This window comes from Ovis aries, chromosome 10 (genome assembly GCF_016772045.2).
Source record: "Ovis aries strain OAR_USU_Benz2616 breed Rambouillet chromosome 10, ARS-UI_Ramb_v3.0, whole genome shotgun sequence".
Classification (NCBI taxonomy): domain Eukaryota; kingdom Metazoa; phylum Chordata; class Mammalia; order Artiodactyla; family Bovidae; genus Ovis; species Ovis aries.
In genome coordinates this window covers 28,813,217-28,833,712 of record NC_056063.1, presented here as the reverse complement: position 1 = coordinate 28,833,712, position 20,496 = coordinate 28,813,217, and the positions used below count along the sequence as shown (strand labels likewise).

The following is a 20,496-nucleotide window of genomic DNA, read 5'->3' as shown; positions in this document are numbered from 1 at the left end:
TTCTAGGACTTACAAAAATCAATATAAAATATGTATAACTTGTAGAAGTTATTTTTAACACATCTGCATTTAAAAAATTTATTATCAACACCAAACTATTATTAGCAATACAATTTTTACGTATCTCACAAACATAGTATTGAATGAAAGAAACTAGAAACAATGACTATATATTGTGTAATTCTATTTATTAATATATAAACTTTGAAAGAAACTAAACTATGGTGCTAAAGTGAAGGATTTTTTTTAAAAGCAAAAAAAAAGGCTTTAAGGAACAGCAAGCAAGTAATTGTAGGGAACTGTTACCAGGAAAAGGAATTCAAAAAACTTCTAAAGTGTTAGTAAACCTCTCATGACACGAGTAACAGTTAAATGAATATCTGACTTATGAGAAACTTGCTAAACTACATATTTTCAATGTACTTTTCTGTGAGTTTAATTTTGACAGCAAAAAGTAGTTTACAAATTATTCTTGTCTCTCAAAAAAATTTTTTAAGAATTTAACCCTTGTAGTTTTCTGTAACTTGAGTTGGACATGGCAAAACATACAGAACATATTTTACATTTAGGTTCTAGACTTACTAAAGCTAACTCATCTTCCCAGAAAAATGACATAAAAATCTGTCAAACTATACTAGATAGCAGTTAAATTGACTTTATTTTGTAAAGTTATTTTATATTAAGAATTATAATAAGTTTCAACAGTCTCAAATGCAAATAAAGCCTAACTGTACAATACTTCCATTAACTTACTTATTCAACACAAGCCAAGTATCTTTAGTTGTTTTGGTTTTTTTTTTCACTTTTTTTTTGATTAAGCGTATCTTTAGTTTTTAAACTCTCTCTTCTTTCTACCTGAGGAGCAATAATCACACAGAGGGCAGGCAAAGAATACCAGATATTAATAATATCTACCAGTTTCTTCATAAATTTGATTTTGCATGCAAATTAGAAAGGGAAAGAAAGATAACCAAAGCAATAAAAATTCAAAGATACAAAAGGAATGAAAGGCAAGGAGGAAAGAAAGCAGTTGAACACCATACACAGAATGACAGTTTCAAGCAGAAGAGGGCAACGTGGGAGAAAAAAATCGTCTTAAAAAGAGAGGTGATGGTTGCACAACTCTGTGAATATACTGAAAACCACTGAACTGTACACTTTTAATGGGTAAATTGTAAGGTATGTGAGTTAAAAGTTGTCGACAAAGGTGAGGTAGGAGGAGTGAAAATGAAGAAAGGAAAAATGATTTACAGTCAGGAAAACCAGGGGAAATGAATAAAGGTAAACACAAATGGAAGATCAGGGTTGAAAGTACACAAGACCACAATCCCTCACAAATCCTGAAATCTAAAATACTCTGAAAATTCAGTTTTCTGTTGACTCATACAGAAGCAAAGTCTAACCATGCCTGTACTCATATGGCAGCATGATCTACTCAGAACATTAAACCATATAAACTTTTCTCATCTGAATAGACTGATCATTCACAATCTGCTGCAGAAACACTGAGATGTTTGATTATGCCATGCTGCCCCAAACTCTTGCTAGGAGTGCTAACAATTAGGTACAGGTTTTGTATTACCTTTCTAAAATTAAAAAAAAAAAACACCTGAATTCTTAAAACACATTGATTCCCTAAATCTTGGCTATAGGATAATGGATATGTTGCAGTAAAGATGGAAAAGGGGGAGAGAGAAAAGCATCAGGTAAAAAGGTGATGGGATCTAAAATGGGAAGGAGATGAAGTTGGAAAGGCAATGCAGAGAAGTGGCCTAGCTAAAAAGCAGAAGTCCTAGTTTTTCTCTCAGTTTTCTGGATCTCCACTAGCATTCAATCAACTGGGAACCAACGCAGGAAGTCACTAAGAAAAAGTAACAAACACACTTAACAAAGAACATTTAAGGAAATGTTTAATTCTGCAAAGAGCCTCAAACAAGTTGAATTTAAGTCAATGCTCCTCTTAATAGAAAGTGAACCCACTCCAGTGTCCTTGCCTGGAGAATCCCAGGGACAGCGGAGCCTGGTAGGCTGCCGTCTATGGGGTTGCCCAGAGTTGGACACGACTGAAGTGACTTAGCAGCAGCAGCAGCAGCAGTAGTAATAGTCCCTATTCATAGGTATCAAAGATTTAACAAAAGCTAGTAAAGAAACTGATCATGAAAAGGAGAAAAGAAAGAAAAAAAAAGGTAAGAGATTAAAAATTTTTTTTGAGTGCCTTACTTTTCTAATTCTTCAGGATCAAATTTCCACCAAGTTTCAGGTTCATGAAACTCTACTCTGTATCCTTTTCCTATGGCCTACACAAAAGAAAGGAAGAAAACAAAAACCCAGAGAATACTTCTTAAAGTAAAAAGATGGAAGACATATAAATTTCACTTAGACAATACTTCTCAATTTGCTCAACCAAGAAAAATTTACCTTTAAAATAATATGGTTTATAAAAATTTTAAGGCTACTTAACAGCCAAGTTCCAATCACTATTCTCAAGTCCAGGCAAAACTAACAAGATGAATATATTGCTTAATAAGCACCATTCTCAATTTTTAAAAAATTGAGCAAATGGACACACCTCTTTAGAGAACAAGAACAAATGTTTTAATAGTAAACATCAAAGTAACTGAAATTTCAGAATATGAAAAAACTGAAAAGAATAGAAAAACTCTCTCATATCTCATATTTACCATTTCCACATATGGTTTCATTTCCCAAGCTTGTGTATTAGTGTTGTCTATTATGACCGGCGATCTCCCCTGATTGATAGCTTGCTTTGCTGAAATAAAAAATAAATTAAAAAAAAAAAACAGAACTATTAGATTAAAATATATAAAATAAAATTTAAACATTCATTAAGCAATTTTCTACATCCCTGTACTTAAAAACAAAACTGTGCAATCTCTAGAGTCAGTGCATGGAAATAAAAGGACTCTGCTAGATTAAGTGGAATTAAGAGACATAAATACATGTAATGGGTTTTCTTCAGACCAAATGTTGGTTTTAAAAAACTAGCTGTAAAGGACATTTTAGGGGAAATATTCTGTTGAACTTACAGTTAATGAGGACTTCAGTCTAGAGCTTTCATTTACAGAAAATGTAGGGGCAAGTTACATCTGAATATGGTCTGAGTATGAAAAGAGACAAACATTTAATGATATGGAAAGATGGAGACTTTTAACAGAAAATGGCAATTTACAAGACAATATGTAACTGATTTCATTTTGGGCAAAATATAAAGATGTGGAAAGTAACTAAGACACCAAAAGTTGTTTTCTATAGGTAAAATTACCAATAATTCTTTTGAAATAAGAGACTTAGGTAAAAAAAAAAGGGGGGGGCCTATGGATTTATCACTACTTACATCCTAAGCAACTAAATTTCATGGTTCAACTGACTTTGTGGATATTTCTTAGGACAATGATTTCTGAAATTGGGAGCTGAGCTACAACAGAACTTTTCAAACTATATCTCCCTGTCCCTATGCTGTTGATTCCCGTATGAGATGAGAATTATTTCACAGTGATTCCTGTTAATGACAGCCAAGACAATTAAAAGCCCATTATAAAATTTATTTTATTTTATTTTACAGAGTTCCATCATTTATGAGAGAGACTCCATTTAAGACTGCTCTCACAGAAAGCAGCAGAAGAGCAGTCACTTGGATGGGGAGGAGGCTAGTGGACCTGTGACTCTCAGAAACCTTCCTGAAGTGGCCACAGCTGGAGGAGGGGTGGTGTCCACCCTTTGGCTCTGTCTCCATCCTGGGCGTCTGCTCAAGGATCACCCTCTCATGGTTCTGACCTCTCTGACCTTGGCCCTTGGGGGACCTCCTAACTTGGCTGTTGTCATTCCAGATTCATGTATCATGCCTCTTCCTAGAGAAACCTGAGATTTCCTCAGACTGGAAGCTGCAGATGCTCAAGGAGCAAATCAGTTAATTAGTGCTTTGAATTTACATAACAGGTTATTTAGCATCACTCCAAAAGAGTAACACAGATTACCTCTAACAGGTGGGGCTATGGATGGTTGTTGTTGTTTAGTGGCTAAGTCGTTTCCAACTCTTTTGAGACCCCATGGACTATAGCCTGCCACGCTCCTCTGTCCATGAGATTTCCCAGACAAGAATACTAGAGTGGGTTGCCATTTCCTTCTCCCCACTATAAAATTTAAAAGACTGAGGCAAAATGCAATGATATGGAAGTTTTGCTGGGATTTAGAATTCAGACCACTAAGTTTCACATAATGAAAACATTTATACAGATGTCTAAAGGAAGATAGAATTTTAAAGGCTAAGTAATAATGACTAATGTGGAATGTAAATACATATTTGGGAGAAGACGTCTCTAAATATTAAAAGAAAGTTACAATTGGGTCACAGACAGGATACCAAGATGCTATCAATTCCCACTGCTTCACCCCAAACAGTGATCATACTTTCATTAAAAAAAAAAAATTCAAGTAATTCTCCTAATGTCTAATAGACCGGCTTATACCTCTAAGGAGTCAAGTTCTACAAAAGGAGCTTATTAATCAAATAAATCTCTGATTTGCAGGAATGGAGATATTATTCTCTTTCCATGATTAATTATCATCCAATACCACATTCCAGTGCACTCCAGGAAAATAAAGGTCCTAAGAAAACAACGTCTGAATACTCAAATAAAGAGAGTCATTTTCTCAAACAAATTAACCACCATACTCTAAGAAAGAGAATAACGACATCTTGGAGATATTTTAAATTTATAAGCAGTTAAAGATGAATTTAGATTCTTTTGATAAACATGAGACAGACTGATATTCCCAGAATAATGACTGGCACTTAAAAGTATTCAATAAACGTTTGTAAATTAAATGTAATGCTCACAACTTTCAAAATGTCTAGTGATTGCCAGTTATCATTACCTTGAAAGGGGTCAAAAATTACCTTGGAAAAGTCCACACTTACTATACTAATAAAACCAGTGGTTTATCTAGACACCAATATGCTCAGCGAGTATAATTCACACGACAAAAACATTTTAATAAAATAGTCTAGTATTGCAGAAAGAAAAAACATGTCCCACACAAACAAACTTTCCAGTTCACCAAAGATATACTGCCTCATTCCCCTTATCATCTACTTCTGTTCCTCTTAACTCTGGGCCAATAACTCTAAGCATTTTGGGGAACTGCCAGTATGATCCTTATTTGACTTGGGCAGTAACACTGCAGCATTTTAAAAAGTAAAAAAGAATTAATTTTATTTATTTATTTTCTAAAGTAAATATTTGGAGAAATCCTAGAATCAATACCAGAAAATAGTCTGAAAATCAAACTTATCTGACATTTAAACTTTTTATTCAAAAATATCCTCACTGAAATTCCTTACTTTGAAAATTGAGAATTAGAAAGAAAAGCATTTATGCTGCTTTTCCTGCATATACTGTACTTCAGGGTAACACTAGCTGCTAGTTCTAGGTAAGGGGACGTTCCTCATTACAGAAGAATTCTAGCCACTGAACACAGAAGGAACGACAGATCTAGAAAAATCATTTTGCAACTTTAATGAAATAACTGATTAAGGAAACCATTCATTCTTGAATAAAACAAGGCGCAAACTGTCCCTCTGAAGCTACTGATCTTAGCATCACTAAAAATGGGACAACTGTTTACTTAGAAAAAAAGGCTGAACCAAATAAATCCTACAAGTTAAATGACTACCACAAGGAAGCAAATAGGCTGTTCATTGTAATCGCTCTACTCCAGGTTTAAATGTTTCATCATCACTGCATTCTTTTTTTTTTTGTTTGTTTGTTTTTTTTGTTTTTTTTTTTTTTTATCACTGCATTCTTAATCTTTTAAAAAAGAAGTCAGATTATAGTATAATATATGCATGTATCTACACAGTTCTAGATTAGTAGTTTTCAATTCTGACTGTAACATTAGAATATCTGGGAAACTTTCAAAAAAAAATCACCAATGTTTAGATCCACTCCAGACCAACCAGGGGCTTCCCCAATGGCTCAGTGCCTGGGAAGACGCAGGTTCGATCCCTGAGTCAGGAAGATCTGAAGAAGGACATGGCAACCCACTCCAGCATTCCTGCCTGGAGAATCCCATGGGCAGAGGAGCCTGACAGTCCAAAGGGTCGTAAAGAATTGGACATGACTGAAGTGAATGAGCACGCAAGCACATCAGACTAACTAAACCAGAATCTCTGAGGCTAACACTTGGGCAGGAGTTTAAAAAAAAATCCCCAAGTGATTCAAATGTGCAGCCAAGGTTAATAACTATTATTCCAAAATTAAAGCAAACTGACCCATGTGCCTCTAAAAAGTGTATTAAGTAATTTTTTTTGTATCAGTGAAAAAAATGTTTAATATTCATAGACATTAAGACTTAGAAAATATTAGCATTACTCGAGGAAATAACTTTTGGTAACACATAACAAAAATATCTAAGTTTTCTGAATTTGTTCATGAGGTAGTATCAGAAGTTTTCTGAATTTGTTCATGAGGTATAAAGCAGTATATCAAAACATCCTATACTTCTATTGTACTGGCTTATGTACACTATCTACAGTTTAAAAAATATTCTAACTACATTCTCTGATTTTCACCTCAATCAGATAGAGTAAGTATAATTATTACTGCTTCTAAGAGATGAAAAACTGGGTCTCAAAGCTCTTTTGATGGCTTGTCAAAGTCATCCAGTTGGTAAAAAGAAAAAAAAGTCAAGAATAAAAATTCAGGTATTGTGACTCCTAGTCAAATATTCTATCCCAGGAGACTTGGCCCAAAACAAACCTCTGTTCTGGTTCCAGTCATGGGCATCACCAAGTTGATTAACATTATACCTGTACCCATCTTGATGGTGAAAATAGTCATCAGTGCTGAACACAATGCCATCACGACTCTGACCAAGCAGAATTCTGTTAATAAAAGAAATCATAAAGGTGCCATTTATAAAATCTATAACCATCAGAAATAAGCCACATAGGAAAGATTATTAAATGAATAGCTGGTACATATTTGTAAATATATTGCAGGCAGAACAGCACAGGAGTTGAACCTTAAAAAGCTTTCAGATTCCAAATATCACTTCATACTTAAATCTACATAATAGCCAGTAATAAAAACTTTTTAAAGTGATTTCTATATTGCAACTTTTAAAAACACTCTTCAATTTCAAAATGATGTCAACTTTCCATGTTTTAACTTTAGTGAATTTGTATTTGGTGTCTAAAATTGCCTAAATTTAACGCAATAGGTAACCTAAAACAAGCAAGCGTAACGAAGCAATTCATCTGGGGAAAACTACATTTGGCTCAAATTAAGTTTTGATAGCTTTGATATACTATTTCTATGAAGCACAAACATGCATGACCTGAAAGTGGGACTTGAGATTTAAGGCTGTGAAACAGTCAATGATCCTCCAGAGTATAATCATGTTTTTAACTTTTAAGAGATTAAATTACTAAATGAAATTAACTACTAAATACTGAACAAAGAACACACTTTCAGAACAAGTCGGTGGTAATCAAGGTCTGTTCTCACGATTTACCACCTTTAACTTCTAAGCACAGAGAGACTGACAAGTGTTCAGTGTAAGAGAATTCCCATAACCAGTGACTCATGAAAGAGATTGGAGATGTGCTGATAAGAGGAAAAAGACAGTAGGAACAATTTGGATCCAACAATAACAAAAAATTCGCCTGCAATGCAGGAGACCCTGGTTGATTCCTGGGTCGTCAAGATCACGTGGAGAAGGGATAGGCTACCCACTCCAGCATTCTGGCCTGGATTCCATGGGCTGTATAGACTATGGCGTCGCAGAGAGTCAGACACAACTGAGGCGACTTTCACTGTATCTCCTCTCCTTCAAACATTAGGCAGTTGGATTATCATCGTATTGGGCTTCTGAGGGGGCTCTAGGGGTAAGGAGGCTGCCTGCCAATGCAGGAAACTTAATAGATGTGGGTTCCATCCCTGGGTCAGGAAGATCCTCTGGAGGAGGGCATGGCAACCCACTCCAGTATTCATGCCTGGAGAATCCCGTGGACAGAGGAGCCTGGCAGGTCACAGTTCATGGAGTGGACTGAAGCAACTGAGCATATATAATTCTATAATCTCTTTCTGAGAAGGGGAAGGGAGTAGAAGGTGGTGGAAGGGATGATATTGTCCTGGTATGATTCAAGAATAATTCCTAATAAAAGTAACAGAATTTCAACTATTAAAATAACAAACATCTCTCCTTTCCTCAGATAAAACTGCATATATTTTATATGAAAATAAAATCATATATAAATATAAAAAATGTACTGTATACTTCCACTTATAGAATTCTGATTCAAATTACTTTAAGCAAACCGAAGTAAATGGTTTATCATGTTGAAGTTGGCAGAAACCAACACAACTCTGTAAAGCAATTATCCTTCAATTAAAAATGAATCTTCTAAAAAGGAAATGGTTTAAATTAATTGTTTGAGGATAAAGCTGGATTTCTCTTTTAACTGGCCATGATTTTCCCAAAATATACCATCTAACACATTTGGCATCCTATTTGTTTGTAAGTGATAAAAAATGCCACAATATTAGCATTCCAAACCAAAGCTCAATTGTCTAAAAAAATTTTTATCATAATCAACTAGATGATATCTAGTTATGTTTAAAAGTACCAGAATCCTGAGACTATCTTTCCTAGATAACATATGTTTCTTTTTTTTTTCCCCTCTGTTCTACTACTTTACTAGCAGGTGATCTTCTAGATTTAATAATACCATACTACAAGAGTATAGGATCTTCTGTACTCAAGAAATGCTTAACCTCTTCCAAAAAAAAAAAAAAGTGGGGAGGAAAGGAATAGTAAATCAACTCATATCATTAAACCACGTCAACATCAAACATGAGCAAATCTCAATGAAGAATATCTTAGGTGTATAAATCATAACTACAGCAAATAATTTCAGCTTGGGGAGACATTTTCCTCCCAGACTGCTCATGCATCGTTTCAAAATTCCCTGAATTATCTCAAAAATACGTTTATCAATCTAGATATATCTAATGTCATATCAACCATCTGAACCAAAAGTAAATTATTTAATTATCTCAAAAATACATTTATCAATCTAGATATATCTAATGTCATATCAACCATCTGAACCAAAATTAAATTATTTAAGACTATCAGTATTTTCAAAGTTCTGAGTCAGATTCTATTAGAACCCTTCCAAGTTACGACAGGTACTAAAATGGATTCTCAGAATGCCAAAATTTAGACTTTTGAGAAATCAAGTATACAATAAAAATTTCAGATGTGGTCCCACTGGCCACTTGACTTGTATTTTTTCAAAATAGCTATCCTTCTGAGGACCTAGTATGTGCCAAGCATTTTATACATATACCTCTATGATTCCATTTAATCCTCACAACAACCTTGCCAATGTGGTATTAAACAAATTCAGAAATGAAAATAATTTCAGAAACCAGGCCACCAAAATCACATAAACAACGGTGGAAGAGCCAAAACCAATAGCTCACAACATCCCTGCCTCCTAGTATCCACACCTTTGGATAATCCCCTCAACTGAGGAGACCTTACAGCCTACAGATAGCAAGAAACTGAGGCCTTCAATCCAATAGCTCACAAGGAAATGAGTCTTGTCTTCAATTCTGAGAGATATTCCCTGCAGGTCTTCCCCAAGACAAGCCTTCAGACCAAAACACAGCCCAAGGCAACATGGTGATCATAGCATCATTAGAGACCTTGAACCAGAGGCATCCAGATTCCTGTCCTTCAGAAACTGTGAGACAATAAATGTTTATTGCTTTAACAAGTCAGCTTCAGGGAACTTCGTAACACAACCATAGATAAAAAATTTACTCTGTACTTAAAATCTTTCACTTGAGTAACAAGTGAGCTGTATTCTTTAAATGTAATTTTGAGAATCCTACTACCCTAAATGGTCTATTATATATAGAATCACTGTAATTTTCCTGCTTTATTTTTTTTTAATTTCTAAGAACCATATGTTTTATATAACACATCATATATATTTAAAAATAGAAGTGATTTAAAAAAAAAACTCTGAGTAAAACTGATACTGCATGAATTCTTTACCTCCTTATGTACTGAGTGGCCTTGCATACCCTCTGGCCCAGGACTACTGAGACACTTCATTCGCCAAATACTCCTTGAAAGAAGAAAAAATTACCCTACATAAGAAAAAGTCAATCTGTCCTCTGGAGTTTAAACTGAGAGCTCTTCCAACAGAAGGAAAAAAATCTCTTCCTCTCTTCAAACCGTTGTGTTCTATGGCTGCTATAACAAATTATCATAAACTTGGTGGCTAAAAACACAGGTTTATTTATCCTACTGTTCTGAAGGTCAGAAGTCTGAAATCAGTTTCATTAGGTTAAAATCAAGTTGTGGTCAGACTAGCATTTCCCTAAAAGAAACCTACATATCCATCTTGACTCATGGTCCCTTCATCATCAAAGCCAGCAGAGTAGGACTTTCTCTGACAAGTGCTTCAACTATCTTTTATTCCTGATCAACTCCAGACATTTTGCTAATATGATGAAATTACTGCTTCTGATAATACTCTCACTGGTGAAATCTGTAGCATAAAGGAATGTGGATTTGCTGAAGTATTTTCGATTTATGCCTCCTCCTTGAAAGAACACAGTATAAGAATCTAGCAAAATCTTTAGCCCACACCCCTAAGAATGATACCCCAAACTTGATCCCTAAATGGTCTTGAAACCAACCATGGAATCAAAGGATTCAGTTTGGCTGATTGCCAACTGCAACAGCAACAAAATTCTACCTCTTGAATATTGTTGAATTCTGCCTCAAATGAACCTTTTATCAAAAAGCTGCCAGTTTACCTAAAAGGACAAAGAGCTGGCACCTTGTCATACCTACAGAAGTTGTGTGAACTGGTTTGCACAGGTTTATTTGTAAATATTTAAAGTCTGTACTTGTATTCAAATTTAATGTAAGACTGGTTTCATCAAAATCTGTTCATGAAGTTGTGGTAAACACTAAGCTTCTGCCAATTGTAACCAAGTTGGCTTAGGTCAATTATCAGTAAATAAAAAGATAATGCTGTCGTGAGGGTTGAGATGAGAAACCAAAACATCAAAAGTGGAGGCAATTAAGAAAACCTCTAAATAAGTAAATCCTGAGAAAAATGAAAGGACACATATTATGTCTCCTGCAGTGGAGAGCAGGGTACTAGTTCAAGTGCACAAGGATATGAAGATAAAGAAGTAGGTAAAGACTAAAGGAAGAAAGGGACTTGAATACTATCCCAAAAGAATTTGAAATTTATTTAACTTACTATAACTCATAACCACATATTAATACTAAACAATATTGTAATTCAGTGCCCCAAATCAGTTCAACTCTGATCCTCCAAATCTTTACTCCTTTTCTCAAAGCTCACTTGAAAAGCTAAATCCTACACGAAACCATTCCTCACTAGAGAGTATGTGGCTTCATATTCAATCCCAAATAACCATTCCTACTTCATTCAAAAAAGTGCTGACCTAAAGAGATACTTCTGCTGCTTTAACCAAGCTATTCAAAGCCACGAGTCAGGTATAGAGCAACCCATGTGATAGATATTAAAGTGAAGGATTAGGTAAGAAACACACTCTCATTTACATGCCCACTTTGATTTCTTACCAGTTTTATAACTTCTCCCAAGTCCTTTAACCTGAACTCATTTTTTATTAGCCTCCGCTGCTTCTAAAAAGTGAAAAGGCTAATTCATCTTCCAAGATGGTTATATACGGAAGTACTCTATAACCTAAAAACAATAACATAAATGGTAATTGTGACTGTAACTTCCATTCTTATTACACCTAATTTCTCAAATAAAGAAATATACACGGGGTCACAAAGAGTCAGACATGACTTAGTGACTGAACAACAACATATTAAATATAATCACCTCTCATCTCCCACTACAATTATGTCTCCTTGAACTTCTACTGAATTGCCACTACACCTGACTCACTTTCAGTTTCAACATACTCCAATGTTGTTCCAAACCTAACCCTTCTTTTTTACATTCTATACCAGAGGCCCTCATCAGAAGATGTCTTCATCCAATTTCCAACCATCTCTTTTCTGATATTCCAAATATAGACCACCACCCATGTTTTTAAGACTTCATTCTTAATTTCTATCCTTTCTAAAGAAGGGTTGAAATATCATTTTCTCCACAAAATTTTCACTAAAAAGGAATCAAAATGCAGACTTAAAATTCATTCACAAAATCACAGTTTACAATCTAGCTTGAAATGTCTACATAACTTAAATCTTTCTCTAATTTCTTGCTTCTGAAGAAATACTGTTTACGTTTTTTAGACTGTCTTGCAAATAAATATAAACTATTTACAAAATAGTTCCTTGGACTTTTTTATCATCACCCAAAGACATCAAATAGACTCTTGTCCCTCTTATCTAGCATAAACCTCGAATAATCCTATATAAACTACACAGAATCTGTATTGTTTTTCACAGCTGCACAAATGTGTTTGACTGCATCAATACTTTAAAAATGTAAACAAAGACGGGGATTTGAAACATTTCACCACACAATAAAACATCATCAGTTCTAACTCCACTAATTCCAAATATTGCTCACTTCAAACTCTTAAAGAAACTGCAAAAAGGTTCCCTCTATCAACAATGGTACGAACACGACACAGTTCTTAAAACAAGCTCAAAATTCCTCTCCTTGGGTTATCTCACTTGCTTCTCATAATAATTCCAGAAAAATAAATATTATTCATTAACGGCGAAACCTGTCCAAGGTCACAAACTGAAATAACTGAGTCGAAGCTCAAGTTTTCTACCCATGAATCCAACTCTTCTTGAATAGCTGACTTGAAGGGCAGCACAGTTCTCAAATAGCATTTGCTTTCATCACAGCCATTATTTCACATGGTGAATCTATTTTTAAAGTCCTTAACAGGATCTTAATATATATGTCAATTCTCCTTTCCTCTATCAGAAAACATCTTTTAAAATATTTACCATCATATGCCATTCTCAAGTATAACAAATTAAAGATTTTTTACAAGACATATAAAAGCATTTGCCATTGATTACAACTATCGTGATCTTAAAGCAATAAATTACCAAGTATTCACTTGGTATCCTTTACTTACCGAGACAATGTTGTTTTCCCAGAACCAGGCAAACCTCTTAAAAGAATAAGTAACTTCTGCAATTTATGTAACTTTTCCTCTTCAAACTGCTGGTTTATAAACCTGTCTGTTCCATTACACTCGTCCAGAGAAGGATCTTTCCAGTATCCTTCACTGGTTTCACAGAAACCATTACTCGCATACCCATCTTGCACACTGTAGTCATTTCTAGAGGGATGATCACTACTGGTAATATCACTGCAGTCAATATATTCATTGTTCTCATCAAAAGTCAAACAATCCCAGTTAGCATGACAACTATTTACAAAATATCCATTCTGCATCTCAAAGTCATCCTGGGCATGGAAAATATTTGATGGTGGATTTGGTGGAACACTGAATCTTTCAATATTTAAGTGACAGTTAAAATTGGGAAGATGAGGGTCTTGTGGTACTACAAAAGAATGCATTGCTTGCCACTCAGGCCTGAAGGAAGTAAATGAATTGTCACAAAATGTAGGTATCACTTGTCCATTACAAGGATATTCACCTGGCTCATTCCCCAGGCACTGTTGATAATCACAATGTGGTTGAAGGCCATTACTAAGATATTTTTTCTTTTCTTCTTCAGATTTTAACAGATCATTATTATGGCTCTGATAACATGCAATGAGTTGTTTCTCAGAGGGTTCGGGTTCCTTACAACTACTTTCTGAATCATCTTTTTCATTCTCAAGCTCTTCAATTTCTTTGTAAAACTGGAACAATTCATTGTCAATCTCAGATGTTTTGGAGTTAAATTTCTGTTTCTTTTGTTCTCTTTTGCCATCTCTACTATTGATAGTGTCTGCTTGATTCCTCCTGTCATTACGTTTTTTTTTCTCAGGGGGTTTGTAAATGGGTCCTATAAATGCTTTACTTGTGCTATATATCTCATCATCTGCGGATACCAATGGACGATGCATATCCTGTACAACTTGTGAATCAACAGACTCAGTAACATCCAGTCTGTCACTAGGCATCCCATCATGCGCAGGTTTCAGCAAATCTGTAGTTTGGGTTTTGTCCTCCTGAGGATAACTATGTCCTCTAACATTAGTGATGGTTACAGGGGTCCAATCACTTCCAGTTTTCTCTTGCTTTCTGTAAAAATTACCACTACCATGATAGGGGAAAACATATGCCTCTTCAGTAGACTTTAATTTCTTGGAGCATGGTTCAGTTAGTAGTTCTTCCTCATATCCCATGGATTTAGCTTCAATTTCACCATAAGGCATCTGAGGAGCAAATCACACAACAAATACTTTAAAAATCTAAACAAAAATTTCCTCAGAAACAATAGAAAAAACAATTTGATATAAGCATTTAAAAAGCATTTTCACAAAACACGAAAATTTTAAAGTTGTAATTTTATAACCCCATACTACTGTTATGACATTGTGATTTAAAGCAGGAGTTTCACTGAAGATAAATAAACATCCTTTTTTAAAGAAAGTTATATCTCCTATTTAATCTAACTGATGTATTTCTGAATTTGAGAACCTAAGCAAAAACTTAAGCTTGGAAAGCTCAATCAGTAATACACATTTCGATGACACAGATATACAGTCGTGTACTAAAAGGGAGAGTAAGAGTGCCAACCAAAATGACACATATACAAACTGGTTGTAATAAACAGTATCATAAATGTCTTCCTGTTTAAAACCACTAGGTCCTTAGCAAACCTCATACAACCACAAGTGTTAGCAATCAAACATCAGATTAACTGAAATGTCAGTCTTTATAGGCCCTATTCTTGCGAGGAGAGTAAAAGTGTCACAAACTGTGTGTATTACATTAATTTTAAAGAAAAAAAAAAACAGTAACTTAAGTTGTCCTGAGAATGACAGAAATATGTGATGTTTAGAATCTGGCAACTCCCCAAATCAAAGCCCTCATCTTTTCCAGATGGTTCGTCCATCTCGTAGATAAATAAACTCTGCTTCCCTTGAAAATTTTTGGGGACCCTCAACAATACAATTCAAAAGCCTGTTTTGGTCAATACTTCATTCCGCCCGCTCTCTGGTCTTCCTTTCTCTAATACGAGAGCAAAAGGAAAGGGCAAAACCACGAGTGAGACAGGACGGCCCCAAGGGGACTGGAAGAAAATACTCCTGAAGAGAACGCCAACCTCCCAGAAACAGGCCCCTCCTAGGCCGCTTCTCAGCCTCTCACTTCCTCATTATAAAGAGCAGAAAAGTCCCAGGGAAGAGAAAGGAGAGAGGCCTATATACAACCTGAACCCTAAGGCCTCCTGACCTCCAAACAGGGTAGCCCGGGCAAAAGCGCTTCCCCCAATTTCTCTGTCCCAAAGGAGACACGTTCAGGTTCTGTCTAGGAATTTCAAAGAGCTCCGAGACCGAAAGGTTCACTCCCGGCTTCTGGTTACGGCTAACCTAAAGGGTTCAGTCAAGCGCCGGCGAGAAGCCAAGCTACTGAGGGAAGAAGAAAGAAACTGAAACCTGCCCCCACCACCGACCACAACCTCACCTCGCTTAAAATGATCTGTTTACTCACCCTTTACCACAGTTCTGCATTGACCTCAAAACAGTAGGTGAAAGAAGCGCGGAGACCTTCCCCAAACAGATAGCGGGTGGGACTGAAAGCCCGGCCCTCACAAGCCGAGAAACAAGCCGCCACTCCGTACGCAAGATGGCGACCACCTCACAGTTACCCCGGCAGGAATTACGAATTCGCGCCAAGGAATTGTGGGAAACGAAGTCCGGAATTCACACCCAGCCTGGAAATCTCAACGTCTCCCAGAATGCATTGCTTCACATACGCGCTGAGGAAAACAAGCGAAGGCCGGAAGTAGTTCTTAGATTGGAGGCGGGACGTTGTTTAGAAATGCCAACTTCGGCTAAAACAGGCATCGACCTGGTCTGGTGTTCACCCCTAAATGAAAAGACACTGTGAGTGCCTGACACCCAAAACAGATACATAAGCTGTTCTGAGTACATGGTTTAAGGCTTTTAGGGATACTCAAAAACTTTTCAGAGGGGTCTTAACATTTCACCTCGCCAACTAGGCTTACTAACGTTTCTACATGACTAGGTTCATGTTTTTCTGTCCAAGAAGAGAATCACTGCAGCAGAGGCTTGATAACAGATAAAAGTACTTGTGATAAAATAACTTAAAATGTCATAGCTGTATTTTGTTTTGCGAACTAAAGACCATTTTCTGAGCCTTCTCGTTAAAACTGTCAACTTGTGGAAAGCGCTTAGAACAGGGCTTGGTAAAAGTAAGTGTTATATAAGTGTTTGTTAAATTAGAAATAACCACAAACCGAACAACTGGCAGTCCTCTGCTCAAGGCCTCTTTTCTCTTCCCACCGTCTCCTCACTCTCTCTAGACCCACTCTTTCACCTGCAGGGAAACTGCTAATCTCTTCACACGTATTTAAATATGTGAGTAAACCCGTTGCCATAGCGTTTTAATTTATAAATAAAGTAGTTAAAATCACAGTCTCTAATGTTTGCATTGGATTGTTTAACAGCCTTATGACCAAGAGGGCTCACCAAGAGCAATCCATCCCCTTAGAGCGACAGACTCATCCTCAAATAGAAATTCTCTCGTCGACCTTTATGATGTTTCCTCCTGATTAGATTCAAATTATGCATCCTTGGTGGAAACAACCACACGGATGCAGTTGTGCTCTTCCTCAGGATGGTACATCAGGAGGCACAGAATGTCTGTCTATCCATTATAAGGTGGTATTAATTTTTATCAACGGATCAAGGTGGTGTAGTTTCTTCACTTTGTTTTCCTCTGCTTTCATCCCTTAAGCAATCTGTGAAAAAGTACTTTGAGACCAAGAAAATGTCTCACTCCTAATCAAACTCTGCCTTAAAAATTTTGCCTTCATTTATGATTCTACTGCAACTGCTCTTTACAATGTTAGTTGTTGTGCTTATTTCCCCCTTACCTCCTTCAAGTCCACCACATTTATTAGTTTTGATGCTTGTTGCTGTTCAGTCGCCCAGTCATGTCCAACTCTTAGCGATCCCAAGGACTGCCACATTCCAGGCATCCCTGTCCCTCACCGTTTCCTGAAGTTTGTCCAAGTTCATGTCCATTGCAAGGGTGTTGACATCCAGCCATCTCATCCTCTGAAGGCTCTCTTCTCCTTCTGCCTGCGATCTTTGCCAGCTTCAGGGACTTTTCCAATGAATCAGCTGTTTACGTCAGATGACCAAAATACTGGAGTTTCAGCTTCAGCATCAGTCCTTCCAACAAGTAGTCAAGGTTGATTTTCCATAAGATTGACTGGTTTGATCTACTATAAAGAAAGTTTTGATGCTACTAAAAGGAAAAGCCCCCTTACTTTCTATCAGTATGAATTTACGTGTTCCTTTTTGTTCAAGAAGTTAGAGTCTATTGCTGTGCTTATTTGTTTATTAGTTTATAGTAGTCCATTTTTAGGATAGTTTTAGGCTCAGCGAAAAATGGAGTAGATAGCACAGAGTTTCCATGCATCCCATTCACCTCACATATAGTTTCCCCTGTTACTAATCTCTTACAGGATTATAGTATTTTATATATATATATATATATATATATATATATATATAGTATTCCAGTATTATAGTACATCATTACAATTGAACCAATTTTGATACACTAATGTTAAGGACAGACCATCATTTTTCCTTAGTTTTCCACTAATGTCCTTTGTGTCCCAGGGTTCCATCCAGGATGCAACATTGCATGGAGTTGTCATTTCTCCTTAGTCTCCTCCTGACTGTGATGGTTTCTCAGACTCCACCCGGTTTTGATGACTTTGGCAATTTTAAGAATTTTTATAAGAACCTTGTAGGATGCTCTTCTATTGGAATTTATATGATGCTTTTCTCATGATTAGACCGGGATTATGGGTTTTTGAGAGGGAGACCACAGTGTCATTTTCATAACATTATAACAGGTGTACATACTACCAACATAGTTTGTGATTGTATATTTGATCGCCAGAGTAGTGTTGGTCAGGTTTCTTCACTGTAAAGTTACTCTTTGGCAACCCACTCCAGTGTTCTTGCCTGGAGAATCCCAGGGACGGGGGAGCCTGGTGGGCTTCCGTCTGTGGGGTCACACAGAGTCGGACACGACTGAAGCGACTTAGCAGCAGTAGCAGCAGCAGTCAGGAACCTTGTAGGATGCTCTTCTATTGGAATTTATATGATGCTTTTCTCATGATTAGACCAGATTTATGGGTTTTTGAGAGGGAGACCACAGAGGTAAAGTGTCATTTTCATAACATTATAACAGGTGTACATACTACCAACATAATTTGTGATTGTATATGTTCATCACCAGAGCTGTGTTGGTCAGGTTTCTTCACTGTAGTTACTCTGTTTCCCCTGCTTGCCCTGCCAATTCCTTGGAAGGAAGTCATTGTGCACAGCACACATTTCTGGAGTCCTCTCCCTTCATTAGAGTATTAAGTAATTTACTGTGAATTCTTCTGCATAGGAGATTTGTCTCTTCTGTCCTTTCCTTATTTAATTAATTATTTTATTTATTTATTTTGTCACAATGGATCTTCACTGTGTTGCTAGGACTCAGTTCTGGGATGTGGATCTTAGTTTCCTGACCAGGGATTGAACCATCGTCCCCTGCCTTGAAAAGTGGATTCTTAACCACTGGACCACCAGGGAAGTCCCCATCCTTATTTATTTTGATGCTCAAATTATCTGAGGTTTGCCCAGCTTTGGGTTGGCTCCTTTTGACCTGCACATTGAGTACTTCCTTATCTTGTGGCACAGGATTTTCCAGGCTTTATTCATTACTCATGATCTGGAATCAAAAATTTCTCCAAGTCTTGGTTTCTTCCCTGCACCGCCGCCTTGGAGAATGGTATTTAGAAGATAAGACCTTGGCCCTAAGAGTGCTTATTGATACTAGAGTATTACTGCTTTCAGGTAATCTCAGTAGACAGAAGGTGGGGAGAGGGCAACAGATTTTCTTTTTTTTTTATTTAAGAAAACATAAATATCGATACTTTAAATTCCAATATAATTCCACAATGTTCTCTTAAAATTTTTTTATTAAGGTATAACTGATTTACAGTGTTGTGTTAATTTCTGCTATATGGCAAAGAGATTCAGTTTTATATATAATACATTTTTTATATTCCTTTCCATTATGGTTTATCACAGGATATTGAATATAATTTCCTGTGCTATACAGTAGGACCTTGTTGTTATCCATTCTATGTATAGTAGCTTTACAGTGTTCTTTGTTGCCATTCCCGTTTCATATATGTGTCTGCCTTCTTCAACCATGAGAACCTTGTTTCCGCATAGCACATTTATTTCCTAATCCTGCATTACACATAAAATCCTGCATTACACACCAGAATTGCTACATTCACATATTTACCTAAGCAAACCTACTAAAAAGGGTTTAAGCCTTGGTTGTAGTTTTTCTTCTATAGATTGAGGGTTGAAACTCAAAATACTAGGTACAAAAATAACTTGAATCACTTCTCTTGCACTACCCTATTACATTTCCATGGGTTTATGTTAGTTATTTGAAATATATCTGAGTTTATTATTTTTCTATTTCCAGTTTTGGTTTGTTTTTTCTTCCATTACTGATGAATTCATTTTGCTTTTGAAATATGTAGAATAATATGTTTCCCAAAGTGTAAACCATCCAAGAGTGTATATTCAGAGAAATATCACTCTCTTCCTCTCTCTTAAACCCATTTTCCTACAACCTTTTATATATATACAATTTTCTTGTTATCTGATGTATCCTTCTTATGTCTCTTTTTGCAAAAAATAAGCAGACATATGTATATTTTCTTATTTCTCTTTTCTTATGCCAAAGTGAACATACCATATATGCAGTTTTCAATTTTTTTTTTCAGTTAACAATATCTTCTGGAGATCATTTTTACATCAACTTAGAGAGATCTTTTGGGCTCCAAAATCACTGCAGATGGTGATTGCAGCCATGAAATTAAAAGACACTTACTCCTTGGAAGAAAAGTTATGACCAACCTAGAGAGCATATTGAAAAGCAGAGACATTACTTTGCCAACAAAGGTCCGTCTAGTCAAGGCTATGGTTTTCCAGTAGTCATGTATGGATGTAAGAGTTGGACTGTGAAGAAAGCTGAGTGCCGAAGAATTGATGCTTTTGAACTGTGGTGTTGGAGAAGACTCTTGAGAGTCCCTTGGATTGCAAAGAGATCCAAACATTCCATTCTAAAGGAAATCAGCCCTGGGATTTCTTTTGGAAGGAATGATGCTAAAGCTGAAACTCCAGTACTTTGGCCACCTCATGCGAAGAGTTGACTCATTGGAAAAGACTCTGATGCT

General features: G+C 36.2%; 1 protein-coding gene across 6 annotated transcripts in view; it reads right to left on the bottom strand.

Moving 5' to 3' along the window:
• Positions 1-15,841, bottom strand: part of N4BP2L2 (NEDD4 binding protein 2 like 2) — a 67,953-nt gene extending 52,112 nt beyond the window's left edge. For 2 of the 6 annotated variants that reach the window (XM_060394459.1, XM_012184609.5), the window contains exons 1-5: positions 15,693-15,841; positions 13,158-14,413; positions 6,780-6,904; positions 2,682-2,770; positions 2,221-2,297 (exon numbers count right to left, since the gene is read on the bottom strand). In XM_060394459.1, coding sequence (XP_060250442.1) covers positions 2,221-2,297; positions 2,682-2,770; positions 6,780-6,904; positions 13,158-14,413 — 1,547 coding nt within the window. In that variant the 5' untranslated portion in view covers positions 15,693-15,841. Of the gene's footprint in view, positions 1-753; positions 856-2,220; positions 2,298-2,681; positions 2,771-3,047; positions 3,119-6,779; positions 6,905-13,157; positions 14,414-15,692 lie in introns of those variants that run through there. The other 4 variants (XR_009595235.1, XR_006060953.2, XM_042254813.2 and 1 more) reach the window with 4 other exon arrangements.
• Positions 15,842-20,496: the final 4,655 nt, after the last annotated feature.